The following is a 23,983-nucleotide window of genomic DNA, read 5'->3' as shown; positions in this document are numbered from 1 at the left end:
ATGTTCTTATATGATAGTGACCAACATCTACAAAACGATCAGTAACACATTTAACCTTTTAAAGGATAGTTAATGATTTGATAAGATAATGTATGATCAGATTATTATTGTCATATTCTATAACCATAATACACTACATGAAACGTATGAAATGGTAAAATAGGTATTATACGTACCTACCTACTGTTGTCATGCTGTTTATCCTATAAAAGAAAAAACACAAGTAGATATTAATACACTTGATTGGTGATTTTTATATTAATACAACACGATATACATTCCCGAACATCAGTTTTCTTACTAAGGGGTAAGGTCACTAAATCCGTTTTTTAGCAATAACCGTTATATTTGATATTTCGTTATTTTAAACTTGTCATAATTTGCAACAAGTTTTTGCAGCCTTCAGGATTGTTATTTGACAGTTGTGATATGAATGACATCATGAGTGAGAGTGACGTTGACTTGAACTAAAACTTCAATTTGCAGTTTGCAGAGATTGCAGTTTGCAAGTACAAAGTTATTTTTTTGTTAGGTAATTTATTTTATCAGCTTACATCAATATAGATACTTTATTGTTACTCAACGAGATTCACAAGACATCAAGGTATACTTTTATTTTGACTGCTTCCATTATAAAGATTTTTATTGACGTTATATTAAATATTTTCGGCACAAATAAAAAATAAAAGTAATAAAATGCGGTGGGTAGGTACTTTTTCCACTGTATATTTATACTAGTACTATCGTTTTATATTAAAGTTGGCACAGTTATTGTTATAAACTACATACTTTTATAAAATCCGCCCCGGTTTTGTTTTCTATGTACTCTGAAATGCACTCGGATATCCAATAGCTCTGTTCCTGAGAACTAATAAGTTGTGATTATCACAAGCTTTAATTCCAGCATACAATCGAATCATTGTTCAGCTTGTCCTATAACGGTACGGGTGCATAGTGCACATACTGATTATATATTTATTAAGATTTACCTCTCCCAAACAGTTAGATAACTTGTTGGCAAGGCTATAAAGCATAAATTATATTAATCCATCATAGGTACAGTAAACTTATTCTTCATAGTTCCAATAGCAACATGGGAACATGACTAACTATTTCTATTCATAAATGTACCGATTCAAAGTGGACACAACAGCCTCTCAGTAATGTGGAATAGTATCTGTTTATGTTCAGCAATTGAATGCCAGTAATGAATTCAGAACTCTGTCTCCTCTGAATCCTTTTGTGTTATGCATATCCATCGCTAGGGACTTGAAGCCAGCGATTTGAAGAAGACCGCAAATAAGACTTTATTTTAAAAGTCTTTTTGTTTGTGGCGTGTTTTCTGCACTGCTACTAGCCTACCCTATTTCTGTTCTATTTGGCTATTATAGCTAAAAACTTAATCAACCAGAATCTACCGTTTCATCATACAATCAGTAATAGTAGGATTTTAACTGGGTCACTAACTTATTACATTAAGTAAGGTACTTATCTACTGAACCTGCATTTGGAACCTGCATTAAGTTTGGAAGGTACTAACTATAGTTAATAACTAACTATAATGTATTGGATGCAACTTCAGTCTAGAACCAAAATTATGCAAAAAGTATGCATGTTATCATCTGTTATCATATGCAATGTGGCTCCATGTGGGCCATAGCATAAATCGTCGTGACGCGAATGCCGGTTTATGTAATAGTAATTACCTATGTCTGTATAATAAACTACAAGGACTAAAAGGTTTTGTACTATTGTAAGTGCATGTTAAAAAATATTATTATGTGGGAGAGCCATGCTTCGGAAAGAATGGGCGCGCTCGTCTGGAGTGATATTATGACCTTACAGAAAACCGACGTGAAACAACGCTAGCGTTAACTATGTTTCGTCGTGAAAGTAAAGTTACCGTCGCGGCGGGCCAATTCTCTTCTCCAATATCCTCGATCCTCAAATCCGAACTTTTAAAAGGTCTTTGTACCTAACCCTACATTAGTTTGGTGGTCTGGATGCTGGTTTGTCGATCTATGATAAAAAAATCTGATCTAGACACGCTTGTCGAGATTAGTAAGTAAACTAGTAAAGAATATGTATACTCTTTGCTGATAAACCAGTGAAAAGCGAAATTAAATTCGAAATTAAATTTAAAAAGTCCCTTATTTAGTCCTTTATAGTAGTCCAGTAGTCCTTTATTTAGAGGTACTAATAAAGAGTCTTATCACTCCTAGTTGGTTGGAAAGAGGTACACGGGTACTTGTTTAAGCAAAATGGCTACATACTACAAACCCGTTTAAATTGCACGGTGAGTGCGGCCGGAGTCGCGGTGACCGGTTGTTGCATTGTCGCGACTGCGTTTCCTGGCCGACACAAACAACACAATTCACATCCTGTCCAGGAATAAATTAATAAGCCCAAAGCACCTCTCTATCAATAGATTATACATATTCAATTCTGGGACCTCACGTTATTACCTAGCTGCTGATTGTCTCACAATTGGGGTGCAGATAGTTAAAATCACGAAACACTGGACTACACCGGGACTAGTTTTCTAGGTATTTAAATTTGTATCTACATAAAAACTGTGTATAGGCCTAGATCTAAATTTTGTTCAACTTTTTCCATCACTATCTTGCGTTCCATTCCGATCTCATCCTATCGAACCCTGATCCAGAACAACCAAGTGTGGCAACACGTTGCTTCGCAGTCAGTTTCCCAGCCGCTCTACCGTACAATCTAGTTGAAACTGTTAAAAGGAACCTTTTGTGTATAACACACACGACAGACTTGATAAAATTTTGCTGACTGCACATCGTAAGTACACTCGCGAGCAACCAAATCGACTCAACCTACATGTGCGCACTCGTAGATGATTTCTTAAAAAAATACTGAATTGTTTTTAAAAACCGATATACCATTAGAAAGCTTACAACTTCAGCTTTATATTGGTACCATTATTATAAAAATTGTATTAGCACTTTTTAAAATATTTAACTTAATTCAGCGGACAAGAGTATTTGCTCACTACGACACCAACAAGTTATAACACAAACTACCCCTATAAAACCTCCACATTAAGGTTAACTTTATCTGTAGCTTATCGTAAGTTGATCGTATACATCTCCGCAAAAACGCTTCATTTTATTTCCAAAAATTATGGATAGGACACCAGAAGAAGCCGCTCAACTCGTTGCTCTACTGGAACAAGGATTTAATCAGCGAAGAGTTGCTGCTCCGCTGAGTTTGAGCCAATCTGCAGTATCAAGAGTGTACAGAAGGTATCAAGATACTGGTGCCTTCAATCGAAGACCAAGAATAAGCCGCCACCGGTCCACCTCGGAGAGAGACGACCGTTTTATTATTTCAACTTCACTACGAAATCGTCACTTGACCGGTGTCGATGTTCAATAGGAACTCAGAAGAGTTCGAGGAGTGGCTGTTAGCGAGTGGACAGTACGAAGACGGTTGAAGGAAGCCAACCTCAACCCTAAACGGCCTGCCACAGGCCCGAAATTGACGACTCGCCATCGGCAAGCGCGCCTTCAATTTTCCCGAGAACAACTCGATGTAACAATGAACTTGCCAGCGGAATACGAACAATGGATTGGCCAGCACTTAGCCCGGACATGATTCCAATTGAACACTTGTGGGACGACTACCGTGCAGACACATTCTGCATTCGTCAGTAAATAAGACTGGGCTCCATTGTTCTATGCTCCAATCGAGTTGTTCTCGGGAAAATTGAAGGCGCGCTTGCCGATGGCGAGTCGTCAATTTCGGGCCTGTGGCAGGCCGTTTAGGGTTGAGGTTGGCTTCCTTCAACCGTCTTCGTACTGTCCACTCGCTAACAGCCACTCCTCGAACTCTTCTGAGTTCCTGTTGAACATCGACACCGGTTAAGTGACGATTTCGTAGTGAAGTTGAAATAATAAAACGGTCGTCTCTCTCCGAGGTGGACCGGTGGCGGCTTATTCTTGGTCTTCGATTGAAGGCACCAGTATCTTGATACCTTCTGTACACTCTTGATACTGCAGATTGGCTCAAACTCAGCGGAGCAGCAACTCTTCGCTGATTAAATCCTTGTTCCAGTAGAGCAACGAGTTGAGCGGCTTCTTCTGGTGTCCTATCCATAATTTTTGGAAATAAAATGAAGCGTTTTTGCGGAGATGTATACGATCAACTTACGATAAGCTACAGATAAAGTTAACCTTAATGTGGAGGTTTTATAGGGGTAGTTTGTGTTATAACTTGTTGGTGTCGTAGTGAGCAAATACTCTTGTCCGCTGAATTAAGTTAAATATTTTAAAAAGTGCTAATACAATTTTTATAATAATGGTACCAATATAAAGCTGAAGTTGTAAGCTTTCTAATGGTATATCGGTTTTTAAAAACAATTCAGTATTTTTTTAAGAAATCATCTACGAGTGCGCACATGTACATAGGTTGAGTCGATTTGGTTGCTCGCGAGTGTAGTAGCCGATTCATTGTTATGATCACGTTTTGATAATTATGATATGACGTCAATTTGAAATAACAGAAATGAAAATCATTTTCTATCGTAATACTTTCGACTTCGGTTTAAATTACACTTACAATTAATCAAGGTATTTAACTTCAGCCACGAGAGCTGATACTGCGACCCCTTATCACCTTGTTGTAGATAACCACAAAAATATTGTTGTATTTGAGTTTATCAAATGATAATCATTCAGCTGCTGAACTGCTTTTTCAGTTTATCAATCATTTGCGAGCCTCTACTCGGGAAAGGTGAGTTTTTATTTTTGTATTTATAAAATAAACTTTACGTACTTATTTCTGAATGTAATTGATGTTCTTAAAACTTCAAGATTTTCGAACATTAATTTACTCACTGTGCTTATTTGTGTTATTGTTACTGTTGATTTCTCCGAAATCAGTCACTTACATTTTCCTTAAATACTCTTTATAGTGGTGGGAAAGCGAACCTTTACCTTTACATGAAAGTTGAACCGGTTTGGAATAACGCGTTGGTAAGAGTATCGGTAGCTTTTGCAAGCTATTTAAACATCAAGCCTCTTACTTAAATATTTTAAAGGACGCACAATGCCATTAATGTGTTTCTATTTTTACTGTTTATCGATCAAATAAAAATCGATTAAAATTAAATCATCTCATTACCTTTAAATAACAATAGCCATTAAGAAAAAAATGCTTGTCAACGACAGTGTTCCGATTCTAACTAAATTAGCGAGTTTTATGTTATTTACAATGTGAGAAAGCCATCGGAAACAAATTATCTACCTATCATTATTGCAGATGACTCTACGTTGGGGAATTGTAACAGCTGGCAAGATCAGCAATGACTTCGTCAATGCGTTTAACTCGTACCCTGAGAAGGGCGACCAGGAGATAGTCGCAGTGGCAGCCAGAAATAAGGACAGGGCTGAGGAGTTCGCGAAACTTCACAATATTGCGAAAGTGTTTGATTCATACCAGGCATTAGCTAACAGCAGCGATATAGGTGAGGAAGTGACTGGCGGTTTCACATAAAATAAACGCTTGTCATTTATCAACGTATTTTTATCTGGAGTTAACGCCATGACAAGCGAATACAAAACTTGATAAACTTGTCCCAATTCCTTGTAATTAAGTGATTAAACAATCAATTTGAATTATTCTAGATGTTGTCTACATCGGCGCTCTGAATAATGACCATTATGGACTCTGCAAGATGTTCCTTGAAAATGGAAAACATGTACTTTGTGAGAAACCTTTCTGTTTGAATGCGAAACAAAGTCAGAGCGTGATAAACCTCGCGCGCAAGAAGAACCTGTTCATCATGGAAGCTGTCTGGACTCGTTTCTCTCCGGCTTACATTGACGTTGAGAAGGAGATCGAGGCTGGTGCTCTTGGAGAAATTCGACTCATTGAGGGTAATTTCGGAATTTTCTGCGAAAGCGATAGAGTTTTGTAAGTGTTTCCTTCAATTCAAATCAAAAGTTATCGTATTTCGAGGGGTTTTCACTATCGTTATTTATTTCCAGGAAAAAGGAATATGGCGGTAGTGCTGTGCTCGATATCGGTATTTACTTATTGCAACTATCCCAATATGTTTTCAAAGAAGAACCAAAGAATGTGACAGCTGTTGGTAAACTCAATGGTTCGGGGGTGGATGAAAGCGAGACTATAATTTTGGACTATGGGGATGGTAGGCGAGCTGTGCTCAATACTCAGTCTCGTTTGGTTCTCAAGAACACGGCCACCATTTATGGAACGAAAGGCAGTATTACGGTAAGAAATCTGAAATTAAGATCTTGATAAAATACCAAGTTGGAAGATGCACTACTATTGCGTACATAGTAATAAATAATGTAACTAACAAGTATTGTCTTTCACAGATCGAGGATCCGTTCCACTTTCCTGATAAAGTAACACACGTTGATGGCACACTGAGGACGTATCCGTTACACACTTCCAAGTTGCCGTACGTCTATGGAAACAGCGCTGGGCTCGTCTATCAGGCTCTTGAAGTCGCTCGGTGCATTCGAGCTGGTATGTTTCCACTTCCCTACTACTCTTTCCTAAATGTATTTAAAGCGGAAAATTGTATTCTAGGTAGTTTTAGTTAAACCATTAATTACTTGAAAAACAAAATGTGTCATTTGCAGGATTGATCGAGTCACCCCGAATGTCGCACAAGGAGACTCTAGTACTAGCTAAGTTAATGGACACTGTTAGAAGCCAGCTGGGTGTACACTATGATGCTGATGATCAAGAATATCCTTGAATGGTATCAGAGATACACGACGACTCTTCTAATAGTCCGTCTATATACCTCGGTGCTCATACGACCTTACTAGTTCTTAAAAAGATTCCTATATGCCTATTCGATACTATGTTATGCAGTGTGAAATGTTTATGTAATAGGTTTTAAGTTTAATTAAACGTTTTAATGAAAATGAATGAGTGTTTTAATTACTCACTAGTTACGGTTAACTGACAATACACATTGTAACCACATTAGAGAATGGAGAGATATTAAACTGAAAGGCTAGACACGGAGAAGGCTAGTAGGTACGTGATTATGACTACTAAACACTGCGGTCTCTGTGACTATTTCTACTATGGGTGTAAGTTTATGTACCTACAGTGTGTTCGTGCGCATTGAAATAGATAATATTGTGTTGCTATTGGGTACACAAAAAGTTATTTAAACTGATGTCAGCTTGGAGACGACGCAGTTGCGAAATGAATAGCGCATAAGCGCGGAGGTCAATTTTCGCATAAGTAATTTATAACTAGTGTCTACAGTAAACTTTGTACTGCGTTAAAATTTATTAGATTTTCCATATTATACAGGACTTTTACATTTCGGAGAGTGTGCGGGGGAATTGCACAACTTGATTCCTCCTAGTCCTTTCCATCATCGAACCACAAGACAATCGACGACGCATCACCGTTTCATGGTGGATATCCCACCCACTGGCACGAAGCGCTTCGCTTCAAGCTTCCTTGTGCGAACTACTAGGGAGTGGAACTCCTTGCCGGAGTCTGTGTTTCCTGATGGGTATAACCTGGGTGTCTTCAAAGCCTGAGTGAATAGGTTGCTTACGTGCTCCATCGTAGGCCGCATCATCACTTACCATCAGGCGAGATAGCGGCCAAACGTCGGCCCATTTAACATAAAAAAAAAACTTTCTCTGCACTATGGATAGAATATTGAAGAGGGTGAAATAATCATCTAAAGATTTCTCCCACTTTGAGTGAGGCTAGAGATACTTTTACTTTACTATGTGAGACTTTATCTACTGACTAAAAACCACTCCGTTCCTATTTCTACTTTGAGCCGGAGCCCCAGTAACCCGCTAGGTCGACCGCAGCTTCGTATACTAAACTTCTAAAAACACTACAATAAAAGGCGTCGATTAGATACATACTTGCCTAGTGATACAAATAGAGGGAATCCACTCAGAAATTAATTATAATTCTTAAAAATGTTGATTCCGATTTATGCACAACTTGGTACTGGGTATGGTCTCATTTCTGCAATAATTCCAGATTCCGATATTACGTAGAAACCATTTGAACTCCGAATATAGACTATCTTACACAGTGTGCAAATTATGAATGACATAATTCTGTGAAAAATGATAAAATATGGATAGTCATGGCAAAGATCGAGTTATCAGCGTTAAAAAATGATAAAGCGACCTTGCTCTCAAGCGATTAGAGTGTAGGTACCTATAGTCACGTACATGTCGTGGTGGCTATCGATGTAATATCTGCCAAACTAGGCGGGGGTGACTGACATCACAATCAATTTATCAGTTGCGTCGTCTATAGGTCAAATTAGTTATTGTTAATGAAAAAAATTGTAGAGATGAATAAATTCCCCTAGAGTTCCGTACAGTGAGGTTCTTTTTACCGACTTCACAAAAAGGAGGAGGTACTATGTTCGGTTGTTTGTATGTTTTTTTTTTTTTTTTTGTATGTTTGTTCATCGAATACTCCGTCAATTGTCGACGGATTTTCAAAATTCTTTTTTTGTTCAAAAGTAGATAGTTCTGAGGTGGTCCCATTGTCACCAAGTTAGGATCTGATGATGGAATCTTAGAGAAATCGAGGGAACTCCTCAAATATTATAGGGAACTACATAGTGATTTTGGTATATTCATCTAGAATTGAAGCATTTAAAGTCAAAAAGTAACCTTTGAAGAGGTGGAACTGATGAAGAAGACCAGAAATGGTCAATGGAACTGCCTACTCACATAGAAATTACAATAAAGTTAATTAATACTCCGTCAATTGTCGACGGATTTTCAAAATTCTTTTTTTTGTTCGAAAGTAGATAGTTCTGAGGTGGTCCCATTGTCACCAAGTTAGGATCTGATGATGGAATCTTAAAGAAATCGAGGGAACTCCTCAAATATTATAGGGAACTATATAGTGATTTTGGTATATTCATCTAGAATTGAAGCATTTACAGTCAAAAAGTAACCTTTAAAGAGGTGGAACTGATGAAGAAGACCAGAAATGGCCAATGGAACTTTATACTCACATAGAAATCACAATAAAGTTAATTAAGTGACTGTGACAATACAATACAAGTAGTTATTGAGATAGAGAATTTTAACCGACTTTTTTTGTTTCGATACTGAGTATCGCAACTAAAAAGTGTGAAATAAAATACTTTTTACAAAAAAATAAACCGACTTCACTAAAAAAGTTAAAAATAACTTTAATTTCGGAAGTCGGTGTAGCAAACAAATAATACCGAGAAACACCGACTTCCGAAATTAAAGTTATTTTTAACTTTTTTATTTATCGTAAATTATCGTAGATTATCTAGTAATCTACTTATTCGGATTTTCTCATGTTTCACTTGTGCGTCGCATTACATGTCACGTCGGTATTCTATCAGCCCCTGGTTTGGGTATTGGATGATACCGTCAGGGTCAAAGGTTCTGTAGTAGGACGTCACACACCCAACATCCTCCCCTTTGTTTGTTGTAAAAGAAACGTAATACTCACAGGAAACCGACTAAAAATAAAAACAGGAAGGTAACTAGAATCGGATTACCAAAGGGGTTTCCACACGATACCTACAATTTACATATCTATGAGAAACTTGAAAGAGTTTTTATTCTGTTATCTTAATTTGATAAGAAGCCACGAGTTCAAGCAGCGTTGATTGCGTTCGGATGTGTTTTTTTGCTATAAACTGATTAACTGGTCAAATGTGGATCTGCCAATTATAGTTTGTCCTTAGCCAGAGGCCATCAGTATATAATATTTTTATCATTACATATGTTAAAATGAAGTAAGAAAAACTAGATGTTCGTAATTTGGGTTCATTTTATGGAGCAACTAGGTACTTGTTTCTCGACCAGACAGGTGTTTTATTTCCTTTTGGAGCTCTGCCAAAATTTAAATTAGACTCAAAATGGATATTATTGAACTGCCATAGATATCTATTGTAGGTACTGTATTCATAATATGAATGTTACAGGTCTCTAGGTCTAAGTCTTCGATGCGAAGTATCTTTCAGTTGGGTTATTCGATCTAGGTGACCCAATACGATCCAAGAGGCGCCATAATTATCTCGGCTTTGGCGTAAAAGAAATATAATATCAATATTTAAGAGTCATGGTCGATATGGCATGATTCGAGTATCTTCTTTCGTTGAAGGTGGGTGTAGAAAAACAAAATATAATAGGTATTGATATTTCACATGGCCTATCACCTCATAAAATTCAATAACTTTGACTTTCATACATTTATCAGTTGTTGTGTAGTGAATACGTCTATCTGGATTTACAAAGGTTAGTGGTAGGGTAGACTGGGGGCCAACGTAACACATTTTGTTTGACGGGCTCTGGTGTTAAATCTATTTGTTTTTTATAATTTTTTTTAGTGAATTTAGGGGCACTGGTTATTCATTTAAAGTATTTTTTACTCGTAGTCGACTAATGTAATAAAGGAAACCTAAAAATTGAGTTTTATCGTTAGGAGGGCGATTGTTACAATTGTACCCATCGTGTGGTCAATTGTAACAAAAGATTTTTATGAAATAAAACACAAGTGGGTTAAGTAAGAATACTCAAAGTAATTTTTAATTGCAGTCTTATCAGTTATGAATCAATCTTTAATCACAAAAACAAGATATTTCTTTAATTATTTAAACTGGACACAATTATATTTGAACTAGAAGCACATAGCTATTCTAGCTTTATTCAACAAACAAAAACGATGTTTATTTGACAAATTAATATTAGGAGCCTTACTTTTCGTTTTAAGTTTGGTAATAACTCAGTAACATTTATAAAATACGAAATAAACAACTTTCTTCTGTTTGTATGGTGTTACAATTGTCCACTGTTACAAATATCCCCATCCGCGTAACTCATATTCTTCGGCACAATAAGTTATTACGATCTAGAAATGAACTAGAACTCTGCTAAAACAAACATAACAACTCAAGTTGAAAAAAGTATTGACAAAAGAGAATTTAATAAAAACACTTTCGCAAGTGTGACAGGTATAATTTGCATCTTGTGCTGTACACTCCTCGTGTGCCCACATTTTGCACTGAGGGCGCTGTATCCAGATCTCATACGGTCTGCTGGCGCTGTAAGGTTCTATACAAACAAGACAAAACCACTCTTTGGTAGTGTAGGTCTTCGTCAGATTCAACAATATTTTTAGTTTTCTCTTTTTGGTGCTCTCCTTTTCGTATTTCTTTGACCTTTCCTTTATACTGACCTTTTGTACTATCTGCACTAAAATTAATTTTAATTTGTTTTGCTTTTTTCCTTGTTTCTGCTTCTCTACGTATAGCTTCTTTTTCTGGGGTATCTATATATATTGCAGTCTTCTTTTTCCAATTTCCGAAATTGGACATGTGGACAATTGTGACACGGGGATAATTGTAACGTTTCAATTGTCCCCGTCGTCAGTGGTACAACTGTCCTTAATACACAGTCTATGGAAAAATTAAAATAACTAATACTATACTAAATATTATAAAGTAAGCATTAGGCTACGCAAAATACAATAGCTCAGAAGGCGACTTAATGAAAAATCTCGAGAGAATATAGATAATTTAAGTAGATATTACACAATTAATTAGTACGAAATACTTACTTTGGTGCTGCAGAAATAAAATTTCGTCTTTAACACGTCAGTTTCGCAGCTCGCGCGCTGCTGGCTAGTGAGCAGGTCGGGACGTGTCCTGCGCGTATTCAGGCTCACGCACACATCCGTTAATGGCTTAATAGTCAAAATATCGCCAATGTTACTATTGTCCACTGTTACTACTGCCCCCAGTCTACCCTACAATAATATTATTTTCGTAATACACATAGGTATAGGTATCTGTATTTAAATATAGTTTAAAGGAGGTAAGATATGTTACATAGGTAATTATGTTTTTATTCACGAGCAGTTTTTGTTCGTTCAAAAATTATAGAAACTGGTTTTAGTTATAAAGTGAACTGATCAATCTTGTTTCAAATGTGTAGAATAGTGGTCCGAAATCAAAATTATTTAATTTTGATTTTACCTTACCTTACCTTTACCTAAACTGGCATTCGTTAAGTACTAGATCAGAGTTTTTTTAGTTCAGAGTTCAAGATGTCATCTTGAAGTACATATTAAAATAATATTTTAACTAACAATAATAAGTTTACAGAAGATTTGAAAGGTAAACACCTCAACACACCAGACAATAGAACGCCTTGACACTCATCTGTGTTACATATCTCATTTATCATTATAACATTAATGTGTTATTTATAGAGATTTAAGTACTTATTTACTTTCTCACAGATGACATTGTGTGGGGTATTGTGATAGCTGGAAGGATCAGCTATGATTTTGTCAACACTTTCAACTCGTATCCTAACAAGGACAATCAGGAGATAGTGGCAGTAGCTACCAGGAACAAGAACAGAACCAGCGAATTTGCCAAAACCCATTCCAAAAGTATTTGATTCTTACGAGGATTTGGTCAATGGCCCGATTTCTCTCCTCCCCAATCTCCCTACTCCCTAAATTCCTAACCACCAAACGGCCCGGCAACTCATTTGTAACTCTTCTGGTGTTACCTACGGGTATCGCGATGCCCATGGGAGGCGCAGACTGCTTTAGGTGATCCAACTATACCACAGAAAAAAAACCAATAAACTCTTTCTAGATTATAATCCACGGAAAGGAATGAACGGGACGTTAGTTAGGTCAGCGCAATGAACGACATCCGGGCTAGACGTTTATAAATCTTTATTGAGCTTATTGAGTTCTTAGTCGGTACATAATTTGGTGTAAATACAGACTTTACTTTGAGCAGGTTTAAGACTATACACCATTAAGGAGGGATTAAGTACCAAGTCTAATATAATAATTACCCTTAACCTCCGTAATAAAGAAACTCGTTTGGAAAGTACTTACTGACTAAGAAATTACTTTGTTTGGGACTAAGTGGAACCAAACAAAAATAGACCGTATCAAAAACGATATCAGAGATAAGGGAGATGATAACTGAAATCGATGACTGTACCTAATGAAAGTTGTGTAAACTAAAGTAAATTTTTTAAGAACAGACGAGGAAGATGTGTATGGAAATTCTATTGCCAGAAGTAGGTACCTACTTAAGTACCTACCTATTTAGCTGACAGCTCTGGCAAAAACATGTTGCTTCACGGGTTGAAAAAACAAGATATGTAGATATATTCCTTCCTCAATATGCAATTTCGTATATAATGGTCATTTTACATTTAGAATAGATAAATTTATTAAATCATCTTGCAAAATCTAATGTCATGTGTAGGTACGAATTACTTAACTAAGTTTTGCAAATTATTCAAAATATTTACACAAAAACATTAAGTATTTAAGTGATATGTTCACTAAATGTTTTCAACAATTATTTGATAAAAATGGTTACCTAGGTGCGCACGCACTGAAACTAGTGATAATTATTATCACTATTTTATAAACATTATAATGTTTAGGAATGTAGGTATGTTCTTACAACAATCGATGTAATCTAGATGAACCTGTTACCTCCCTATCTGGTCTCTTAATGACTCATAGCAACTAAACAAAAGGTACATAACAAAAAAAAAACCGACTTCAAAAAATAAATATTCCAAAACAAATTAATATGCACTAAAAAGTAAAAGAAATAATTGCCTATTTTTCTTCAACTTAATAGATCAACTAACTTTACTAACTCATCACACACATTATAATGTAAGTAGGTACAATTATTGTTACTTCTGGAGTCGGTGTCAGCCAACTAAGATAGGTTTGTTATTTACCTATTATCACAACAAATCATTACAGTTTTACACCAATTGTAAGTAGGTACTTAACCACCACTCCGCCCGTGCCGTGCTAGTTGTTGGCGTTTCCCAGGCTGACACCGACTCCAAAAATAACAATAATTGTAGGGGAAGTCAGCTCAAAGCGGCCATAGGAGGCAAAGCGGCCACTCCTAATTTTTCGGTTATTTGAAATGATAGCGCAACATTGCCGTTCTGTACGTATAACCAAACCTCCCGCCCCGCGCCAGTCACTCATTTTCAGGAAGGAGAACGAACGCGTGGTTCTAGTAACGACAAATATGTTTTTGTGCGTTTTGTTAAAATAATACGAGGTAAGTTCAACCTGTTTTGGTCAAAACTATTTATATTAAAATGCTTTTATTGCACGTTTAACTTTACTTATCTATTTTGCCTTTTTTGTGTCGTATTTGCTTCGAAATATAGTAATTAATGTGAGTGAAAATATTTTTTTAAATAAAATGGTTGAAAAAGGCAAAGCGGCTCGGGCAAAGCGGTCAACTGACCGCTTTGCCCTTACTTTCATATTATTGCTGCATAGATATAATTCTTATTTATTTCGTTTAGATGGTCAATAACTACAAGAGAAAAACAGCGCAGGCTTCTTGGGACGAAGCTGCGATGCCCCGAGCCATTAAAGAGGTCACAGAAAAGCGTAAGTCAGTTAAATCTGTGTCAATATAATACGGTATCCCTCGCACAACGCTGAGAAGGCACCTGGATCTGCCATAAAAAAACTTGGCAGATTTACCACAGTGTTTACACCACAACAGGAACAAGGCGTCTTAGAGTACTTGTTTCATATGGACAACCTCTTTTTTGGCCTCACAAAGGAAGATTTTTTGCAGCTTGTGTTTCAATATGCTGAATCAAACCATATTCCACATCCTTTTGAAAATGAAACGGTTGGACACGATTTTTATAAAGGCTTCATCATGCGTCATCCTAATTTAACCTTGCGACAACCAGAACCCACATCCATAGCCAGAGCTCGAGGCTTCAACAAATCCCAAGTATATCGATTTTTATAAATTACTTTTATGACTGACTGTGATTAAAATAGGTAAAATGTTGTTGATTTTTTTTATGTGAATTATATGTGTTGATTTTTGATTTTGCATTTTTATTTTGTCAATCACGGTATTTTCCAACAAAAAACAATTCATTGCTTAAAAACTTTTGGGGTGGCCACGTTGCCCTTACCCCCGTGGCCGCTTTGGGCGACCACTCGGGCAAAGCGGTTTTATGACAAGTTTTCGTAATCTGCAAATCATATGATTATTATTCAACTTACGCAAATTTCAATTGGCCATTTCAAAAATTCGATAAATTCTCGACTAGCTAGAAAAAAATTCTCTTTAAAAATCTTTCGTTCAATGGCTTTTTTTTAAACTCAAATTTAAGGTGGCCGCTTTGAGCTGACTTCCCCTACCTACTTACGTTATAATGTGTGTGATGAGTTAGTAAAGTTAGTTGATCTATTAAGTTGTTGAAAAATACGCAATTATTTCTTTTACTTTTTAGTGCATATTAATTTGTTTTGGAATATTTATTTTTTGAAGTCGGTTTTTTTGTTAAAATTGTTTTTTATTTCTTGATTTTTAGTGAATAACTTATTTGAGTATGGGTCGACCTATTAAACGCGCTGCTCATATGAGACAGCGCCGTTTAAATGAATAATATTAATATCTATCCATATCGACGCATAATTACATTATTTTCAAATGTATATTAACCTGATACCCTTCCTTATGATCTGCTGAGCCGACAGCTAACAGTAACCTGTTCATAAGCTACATACATAGTCAGTTGTCAAAGACACAAACAGATTACATACCCACATAGGTATACAGTCAGGTAACTCAGACAGCACATTAAGCTACCCATCATTCTATACCAAATATGCTACTATCTGTCCTGAATTTTATGGCTACTGAGAAAGATAAGCTAGTATGCATCACTTCAACGTAAACGCAGAGCTCATTCTGCTCATTTTTAAGGAGTTCCCTGGATTATCTTCCATATTTATGGTCAGACTTTAAAAACAATTATATGGAACCACACTGCCATCGTACTCTTTCAAACACAAAAAGAATTTCTCAAATCGGACTATAACTGCCAGAGATATGCATTTGTCAAACACAAACAGATTAGATACCTACATACACATGTAAATCAGACAGCACATCAAGCTACCCATCATTCTATACCAGGTATGCTACTATCTGTCCTGAATTTTATGGTTACTCAGAAAGATAAGCTAATATACATCACTTAAACTCAAACGCAGAGCACATTCTGTTCATTTTTGAGGAGTTCCCTGGATTATCTTCCACATTTATGGTCAGACTTTAAAAAAAATGATATGGGACCACACTGACATCGTACTCTTTCAAACACAAAAATAATTTCTCAAATCGGTCTATAACTGCCGGAGATATCGATTAACATACATAAAAAAAAAAAAAAAATACGGTCGAATTGAGAACCTCCTCCTTTTTTTTGAAGTCGGTTAAAAAGGTCTTTCTTTTTCAGATATAATTGATTTACTGAATTCAGAGCACTATGAACTGTCAAAGCTATTCCTCAAACACGGCAACCACGTGCTCTGTGAGAATCCATTCTGTCTGAATGACAAACAAACATAAATGTGAAGCTAAGACTCGATTTTCTCCAGCTCATGCAAACTTGGAGAGAGATATCCTTGACACAAAATGGAAAAGTTGGCGATGTCTTGTTCATTGAAGATGATGTATTTTTTTAGTAGGTATTAGTCATTTAGGTACCTGCGCAGCGTTTAAATCGTAATTAACTACGCATTACTGCAATATACCGTTGTACACCTAAGTGTGGGTAGCATGCGCGTGACCCCTGCTGACTTTTCTACTTACCTATTTACCTTTTTTTTTATGGAACACACAACACCGGTAAACGAGCAGACGTATCACCTGGTGGTAAGTAATCGCCGCCGCCCATGGCCACTTGAAACACCAGAGGCGTTACAAGTGCGTTGCCGCCTGCCGGCCTTTTGGGGGTTAGGAATTTAATTGTTGGGGGATCGGGGATTGGGAAGATTGGGAAGGGGGAATTGGGCCTCCGATAACCTCATTCACACAACGATACCTACTCATAGGTAGGTATGTATTAAATACCTAGATAGGTATGTACAAAATTGATAACTCATTATGATGAGTTCCATGAAATAGGCCAAGTATGAGTTTTCCTGCTACTTAGGATACCTAGACTCTGGAAACTGAGGACAATTGGCTACATGTCAAACCTCAGATTACCCCTTCTGGGAAAGGGGAAATACAAGCATGACATACAATTGAATTGCCTATAAGCGGGTGTTGTACATAACTAGTTATTCGCATTCACTATGCCGTTTATTTCAAGCTGCCATTGTAACAAAACAATTTCACAATAGGTATGCCTTATGTAATCACTTAGCGGTACTCTAATTTTCACATTTGCCATACATATACATAATAATTGACATTGTTAACTTCTTTAAGACCTGACGCCTTTGTTAAAATATTTCCATTCACTGTAAAGTAACGGATCAATCACTGTCTACTTGTATATGTAACATCACAGAAAAGGCTATAAACTAACACTTTGTATCACCAATTTACTTACGTATGTAGTTACAAAAGCTGATTAGAAAAATAATTTATTTTATTAGCTACTTTCACATGAGACTGAACAATGAAAACGTTTACAAAATAAACAACAGATAATTAGAATAAAATTCGTCACGTTTTGTTTACTTTGTACAGTGCTACGCTACCACACGTCACGGTCACTTTATATTTGTACCTAATGTAGATTATTTTTCACAATTAAAGTAAAAAAGAATTTGGGGAAGGTCTGCCACACTTTGTATGGAAGGAAGAACCAAAGGTGACAGCAGCCGGTAGCCTCTCTTATATTTATTATTTTTCTTTCCAGTTGGAGTAGTCCATTTCCCATTTCCTTCCATTCCCATACACATTATAACATAGATACTAATTGTTCGCTAATCTTCTGATGAGGTACCCAATATGGCGATGAATGTGGTGATATCAATGTACAAGATAAAATAGATACCAGTAATTACCAAAGTCACGAATTACCCACGTTGATAACAAACAACATCCTATACCTAGTATGTAAGGTATCATCAATGGTTTTACCATAATATTTGGACCTAATCATGACTATGTGTAATTTTGTGCTTACCTAGGTTTACCTGACGTAATATTGCACAACTCCACAAACCTATTTAAATATTTATTGATCTCTTATCGTGAGTATTAACACATAACAGATAAACATTAAACTCGTGGATCAAACACTACAATTAGGATAAGTATGGATTAACAAAAATAAGGGCCGACACTTATTATAATAGCATACATTAGTTTAAGCCTTTAATTCGTAGGCTTTACCATAATAAACACGTTAGTAAAGTATCAATACAAAATATATTTGCAGTTTTAAGCTAGGCAGGAGAGGGTAATGTTCAGCAGTGGACGTCTTGTGGTTGATATGATGAAATTAGGCAGATACATACAATCGATCGTACAGTTCCGAACCGGTATTTAACTTATTATATGCGTATAATACACAATACAGCCATGAAAAATTTTTGCAAAATAACTAAAATATGGTGATTGTGCTGCGAAAAATGCTTGTGATTGTTTAGATTAGGTCTAGTCTTGTCTCAGCGGCCGGTAAACTTATTTTTCTATGTCCTACGTTTGTAGGTATTGGTTTATATTCAATGTGTAGAAAATCTTAATAGGTAATAGAAAAGTTAGGACGTAATTCATTCAATGTAGTAACGAGAAACTAATTCACGTTTCACTAGTAAATCATTTATTAACAATATCAATATTAAGTTGGAGAAAATGCACCGTGAAAGCACGTAGCTATGTCATGCACACAATGGAATGTCGTTTGAAGTTAAGATAAGATCTTTGGGTAGTTAAAATGTAATTAAATACCTAATAATTAATCACGTAGTGATTTGTTACCTGTTGTGAAGATCGTAGTGTGACAGTTATGGCACCTACTTGTAAATGATCCATACATATATCAGTAAGCAATTATAAGCATTTACCTAATTACTCCGTAATAAATCCTTGTTCACATTATAAAATATGATTTAAGTGTTTGTTTGTCTTTCTTTTACATAATTGTCGCTACGGAGTGCGGTCATATTTAAGGTTTTTTTGTTACATTATAGTTAAAGAGTGATTTAAGCTAATTTCATAAAGGGAGAATAATGACATATATTTTTTTTTTAATCTTAAAAAAACATTCTCAGATCTTACTGCTGCATTCAGAGTCATTTCATGGTTACTTAACCCGGTCCTTAACAATTGTTTTCAGAACAAAATCGTTATTAAGGAATAGTTTAAGTAATCATTAGGATTAGCTACCTACTTAAACTATTAAAATAAATGTCTTGTAAATGTCTTTGAGAACGGCAATTAGAGTCTCCTTGTATGACACACCAGGAAAGCAATAATTTAGCAATTCTGGAAGATACTCTGCGAAAACACCTAGATGTACCTATACTTCGAAGTTGATGCCAAGGAATACCCCTATTAAGGCAATATTTGACTGATACATTAAAGACTAATAGCAATTGGTTTAACTTAATAAACCTATGTACAGTATTTAATGGTTCGCCACTTATCTTGCTGGGTTGGCTAGTATTTATGTAGATATTAGTTATTCTGTTACATATTAATGCACGAATTTAAATAGGTCTCACCTGCTTATGTACAATGCATATGCGTGTAGAATGCGGGCAATAACTGGAGATTAGTTCACGTATTGTTCGAAATACCTGGTCTGGATTGTAGTTCTTTATTTTCTGTCTCGTTTATTATCTAATAATCTAAATTCTAGTATAGGTATAATGTAATTTTTGTACATAAAATATGTATGATAAAACTGTAGTATTTTTATTTAAATACCACTACTAACGCCATCTAGTTAATATTATCGGAACTATCCAAGGCGATAACAACTGTAATAATGAGTGAAGTAAAACGTTACCGAAGGTATCTGACAGATGGCGTTAATGGTTCCGTAACTAAACGAAACGATTGTATTATTTATTTACCATTTTAACCGACTTCAGAAAAAAGGCGGAGGTTTACAATTCGTCAGCATTTTTCGTTTTTACGTATTACGGTTTTTAACCATTATTAAGGTAGTTCTTTTCAAAAGTTTGCATAGGACCAAAGTTGAAGAAATCCGAAGTCCAGAACGTCTAAACCTGAATGATGGAAAGGATCAGAGTTCTGACTGAGATGAGTTTGGTTACGCCAAGCTACGTGAGGCTACACCGGGCTACGCTAAGTTACGCTAGGCTACGCAATGCTACGCCGGGCTACGCGGTCGGGTAGCCGAACTTACCCTCACTTTATTTTTTCAGTGAAACGATCAAACGATACACATCTACATACATAGGTATTTTACGTTGTGTAGTTGATACTTTGAAGTTAAATTGACTACAAGCAGGTATTACGTACCTAAGTTAATAAATGAGAGCTTAAACTCTCAGACAGACTAATCAATCTAAAGTAGGATTTATGTAATCAGTGCAGCCATACAAATTAGTTGTCGCTATACTTACTTTACTCTTTTACTTATGAACAAGATTTGACACGAAACCACTCATCTGTCGAGTTGAAAGCATCTATGCAATTTTTCAATTATGAAAATGATTGCTTATATAATAAAGTTGTAATTTCATGGAACTTTGTGCTAAGCGTAAGAAAGTAGGTATCTTATTTATTTCTATTCCATAATAATTAGCGCAAACAGTTCTCTGTTTACTTTTTACTCTTGTCCATTTGCTTCAAGTTAAGTGAAGAGAATGCTCATCAATATTTCATGGCACAGCACGAAGTTTTCTCGTGCTCTTCCTCAACTATTAAATGTTTCCTTGAACGCCATCTAATCAATCTAATTGCGGCGCGAAACTTTCTCCGCGTTGTTTTCAAGTAACAATGGCTGCCGTGCATTAGATACGAAGGGACGGAAGAGCAGTCGCGTGACAGACCGTGGCGCATCGTCGCGTCTCATGACACCGTGTCACTCCGCGTGACTATTTTCATACTTCCCTCGTTGCCTAATAAGGACTAAATGCTTGTTACGGAGAAAACTGGCGCACACGCAACTCTTATAATGGAGAGCTGTTCTGCTGTTCATTAAAACAAAGACAAGATAATCATTTCCTCCGTCATAACTGCAAATGGATCTCTATGCTCTGCTTACAAGCGGTTGTAAAATTTAAATTGAAATAAATATTTTAATGTTTATCAAGAACAATAAAGAAATCACAAATTATTGTTTTTTCTGTCACATGACCCTCTCGTTACCCCTTTTCGCATTTGTCTTTAGTTAGTCTAGGCCATGAAAATAGCGTGGCCATGCGTATTATTGTTGGGCTGTTGAAACTACAACTTTTTGAATATTTTTCGTATCCAAAAATTTAAATAATATTTCCTACATTGTGTTGTGGAAGGCAAAAGAAAAGGTAGTCGACATAAATATGTAGGTAGTGCATTTTTCATGTAAGTATACCTACATACCAGCAACCTACTGTAAAATTGGGTTAAAACTCTAGGTGCTTACCGAGGCCAACATAGTTGAAAAAATGCCAAGAAAAATAAGCTAGATAATTAATTATACATGCATCTAGAGGTGAGTTGCCTACCTACTGGTACAAATTATAATATATCATCACGGAAGTACAACTAGATCTATGTTAAGACGTACCTACGTAGTACCTCTTTATACATCTTCAGAAGCGTTTTAGAAATTAGATGTATTATGATACGATTATAATTATCTCAGTATTAAGTATGAGGAGACATTTATAATACATGCTACGTGAATATTTACGCATCTGGCCATTCTTAGAAAATTGAAGAATGCTCTCTTACTGTACTAGACAGGTATGTGCAGCTGTGCATCACGTTACTGCGTAGTAAACTATGCATCATGTAAGGTACTACGTTTACCTAACCGCAGAGGCCACAGCTTTAAATTACAGTTAGGTTAATGTTTGCACAGGCACACGTGTCGACACATTATCTCGAGGCAGCTCCCTTCTCGCCTTACAGCATCACAGGGCGGGACACGGCTTATCAACGTGATGAAACGACTTGTTTGTCTGATATCTTGATAATGCGGGGATAACGCTAATGAATGAGTGTCAACGACTTCTACCATTGTTACTGAAGAAAAGCACGTGTAGACTCTACGTGAGGCGGCGAGGCTTTGGAACAAAGATTTGTTGTATGAATGGAACGAAAAGTGATAACAACGTCTTCAAACAAAGGGTTTCGAAATATGTATTCTTAGAAAATAAACGTTGATACTTTGGTTTAATCCTATCATACCATACTCGTAATATAAATGCGAAAGATTGTATGTTTATTTTATTTGTTTGTTTATTACTCCTTCACGACAAAACGGTCAATGGTGGATTGGACTGAAAATTAGTGTGGAGTAGCTTAGGATCAGGAGACAGGATACAGGATATAGATAACTTTTTATCCATGGAAAAAACGGGATTACGCGTACGAAGTCTCGGGCAGAAGCTATAAAACAAAATTTTACAACAATCTACCACTCAAGAAAATTATTCCACAATGTCGACCTGTGGTGTACACGGCCGCTTTTTCATTTATACATTTTTGAACGGCGCATTTATCAGTCAGTTCGTTTCGTTTTTTCCGAGAAATGCCATTTGTCACAGCTGTTACATTAAGGTTTGGGAACGCGACTGTATTCCTGCAACTTATGGACCGTTGCCCTTCTCCGCGGACCCCGGCCAAGGCGCCCTATTAGTTTGTATGGACACAGGGGACCTATCCCTTTATTAAGATTACGTACGGTCGGGCCTCTGTTACCCCCACGTCCGTGACCGGCCCTACAATTATTTGCGGACAGTGATATTGTTCAGGATACGTGAAAATAAAATGTTTATGTGGTTTCAGGGATAAGACGAATGACCCTTTTTGTATTGGTAGCTTTAGTACGTAAACTAAACTTTGTTTTGCTTAGAATTTAAATAGTAATGTCTCAATTCCCACTTTTATAATCATCAATTTCGAAATAAATCGTAACAAAAGATAAAAAAATCCATCCAAATTAACTTTGGAATAAAAATTCTAAAGAAGCGCTACAACAACGAAATAAAATTAACACCGGCCGTGAAAATTGGATAGAATAGGTCTAAAATCGAAAACGTTTATAGTTGAATGAATTACCAAATAAAGGTTTTTTGGTTTTAAAAACATAGTCGAGGCAAGGTTCCAATGTCTTCGATTACTCACAGTATTTTTTTGCCGCGCCATGATTGATATCCTGGAGGCACGCAGGACCCATCACAGATTGCCACGCATCATTAGACTAGTACGGCTAATCGCCGGCGCTGCGTGCACGCATCACGCTCCGTCAACCTCAGCCTTATTATTGAACTAACAAGTATCAGGTTTGTTCCACCATTGTCTTGTAATGGCGACATCAGTCCGCCATCGTTGCTTAAACTGTAATGGATGATGAGATTACGTAGCTTCGATGTACTTGTGATGATGCTGTTGTTTCTCTAAAATTTTTAGAATTGTAAAATATTACTTGGTATAAGTCAGCACATATCAATTTACTTTCGGATGCTTCGTCTAAGTATTCTTTTTATTCCCATTTTCTGCTCGTAAGCTAGAATTGTGGTTTTAACACGTTCACTGTCCCAGTACAAAGTCATAAAACATATTCGTCGTCCATCGACAAACTCGTTTTATTTTACCCTCTTCATATATAGGAAACTGGCAACATTTTACGGTGGCTCTTTAAAATTTTCCATGAAAATCTTTTTCGTCTTATTCATACGTCCGGTCAATAAAAAAACATCAAATTTACTTTTGGATTATGACTCCAACCGGAGTCATGTGAGTTTGATAAAAATGTGACTCCATTTGGAGTCACTGGACAGTGAACGTGTTAAGTCAGTAAGAGCCTGACACTCCCTCTCGCCTCGCACGAGAGGGAATATATGTATGATTTTCCCGTCTTAAAAAAAGATAACATTTAAGTAGATACGTGACTTTGGAGAATACACCTAATGTTGTTATGAGAAACCGTACCTATGTCATTATTATTAA

The 23,983-nt window shown here is 36.3% G+C and overlaps 2 protein-coding genes and 1 long non-coding RNA gene across 6 annotated transcripts in view; 2 read left to right on the top strand and 1 right to left on the bottom strand.

The window, feature by feature from the left end:
* Positions 1-23,268, bottom strand: part of LOC118272137 (WD repeat and HMG-box DNA-binding protein 1) — a 36,624-nt gene extending 13,356 nt beyond the window's left edge. The window contains exon 1 of one of the 2 annotated variants that reach the window (XM_035588497.2): positions 23,159-23,268. The gene's annotated coding sequence lies outside the window, so the exon portion shown is untranslated. Of the gene's footprint in view, positions 1-176; positions 196-23,158 lie in introns of those variants that run through there. The other variant, XM_035588490.2, reaches the window with a different exon arrangement.
* LOC118272158 (trans-1,2-dihydrobenzene-1,2-diol dehydrogenase) lies at positions 448-6,933 on the top strand. 3 transcript variants are annotated; one of them, XM_035588519.2, is made up of 7 exons: positions 474-604; positions 4,724-4,758; positions 5,287-5,491; positions 5,652-5,940; positions 6,015-6,261; positions 6,369-6,522; positions 6,639-6,933. In XM_035588519.2, exons 3-7 carry the CDS (start codon positions 5,287-5,289, stop codon positions 6,755-6,757), a joined length of 1,014 nt encoding a protein of 337 aa, XP_035444412.2. In that variant the 5' UTR covers positions 474-604; positions 4,724-4,758; the 3' UTR covers positions 6,758-6,933. The 3 variants fall into 3 exon arrangements, with proteins under 3 accessions (XP_035444426.2, XP_035444412.2, XP_035444420.2); XM_035588533.2 differs by lacking the exon at positions 4,724-4,758 and having other exon boundaries at positions 448-604; XM_035588527.2 differs by lacking the exon at positions 474-604 and having other exon boundaries at positions 4,610-4,758.
* On the top strand, positions 13,677-14,924 carry LOC126911449 (uncharacterized). The gene is made up of 2 exons (XR_007705989.1): positions 13,677-14,125; positions 14,379-14,924. It is a non-coding gene; the product is annotated as an uncharacterized LOC126911449 (long non-coding RNA).
* Positions 23,269-23,983: the final 715 nt, after the last annotated feature.

The sequence above is a fragment of the Spodoptera frugiperda genome, chromosome 15 (genome assembly GCF_023101765.2).
Source record: "Spodoptera frugiperda isolate SF20-4 chromosome 15, AGI-APGP_CSIRO_Sfru_2.0, whole genome shotgun sequence".
NCBI lineage: Eukaryota > Metazoa > Arthropoda > Insecta > Lepidoptera > Noctuidae > Spodoptera > Spodoptera frugiperda.
Note: the sequence above shows the minus strand (reverse complement) of the source record. Positions and strands in the feature narration are given on the sequence as shown.

Bases quoted from the DNA above. Each gene is read 5' to 3' on its own strand.
- LOC118272158 (XM_035588533.2), top strand. From the start codon at position 5,287: ATGACTCTACGTTGGGGAATTGTAACAGCTGGCAAGATCAGCAATGAC. The intron at 5,492-5,651 runs GTGAGGAAGTGA...GAATTATTCTAG, and splicing joins AGCTAACAGCAGCGATATAG to ATGTTGTCTACATCGGCGCT. The intron at 6,523-6,638 runs GTATGTTTCCAC...TGTCATTTGCAG, and splicing joins CGCTCGGTGCATTCGAGCTG to GATTGATCGAGTCACCCCGA.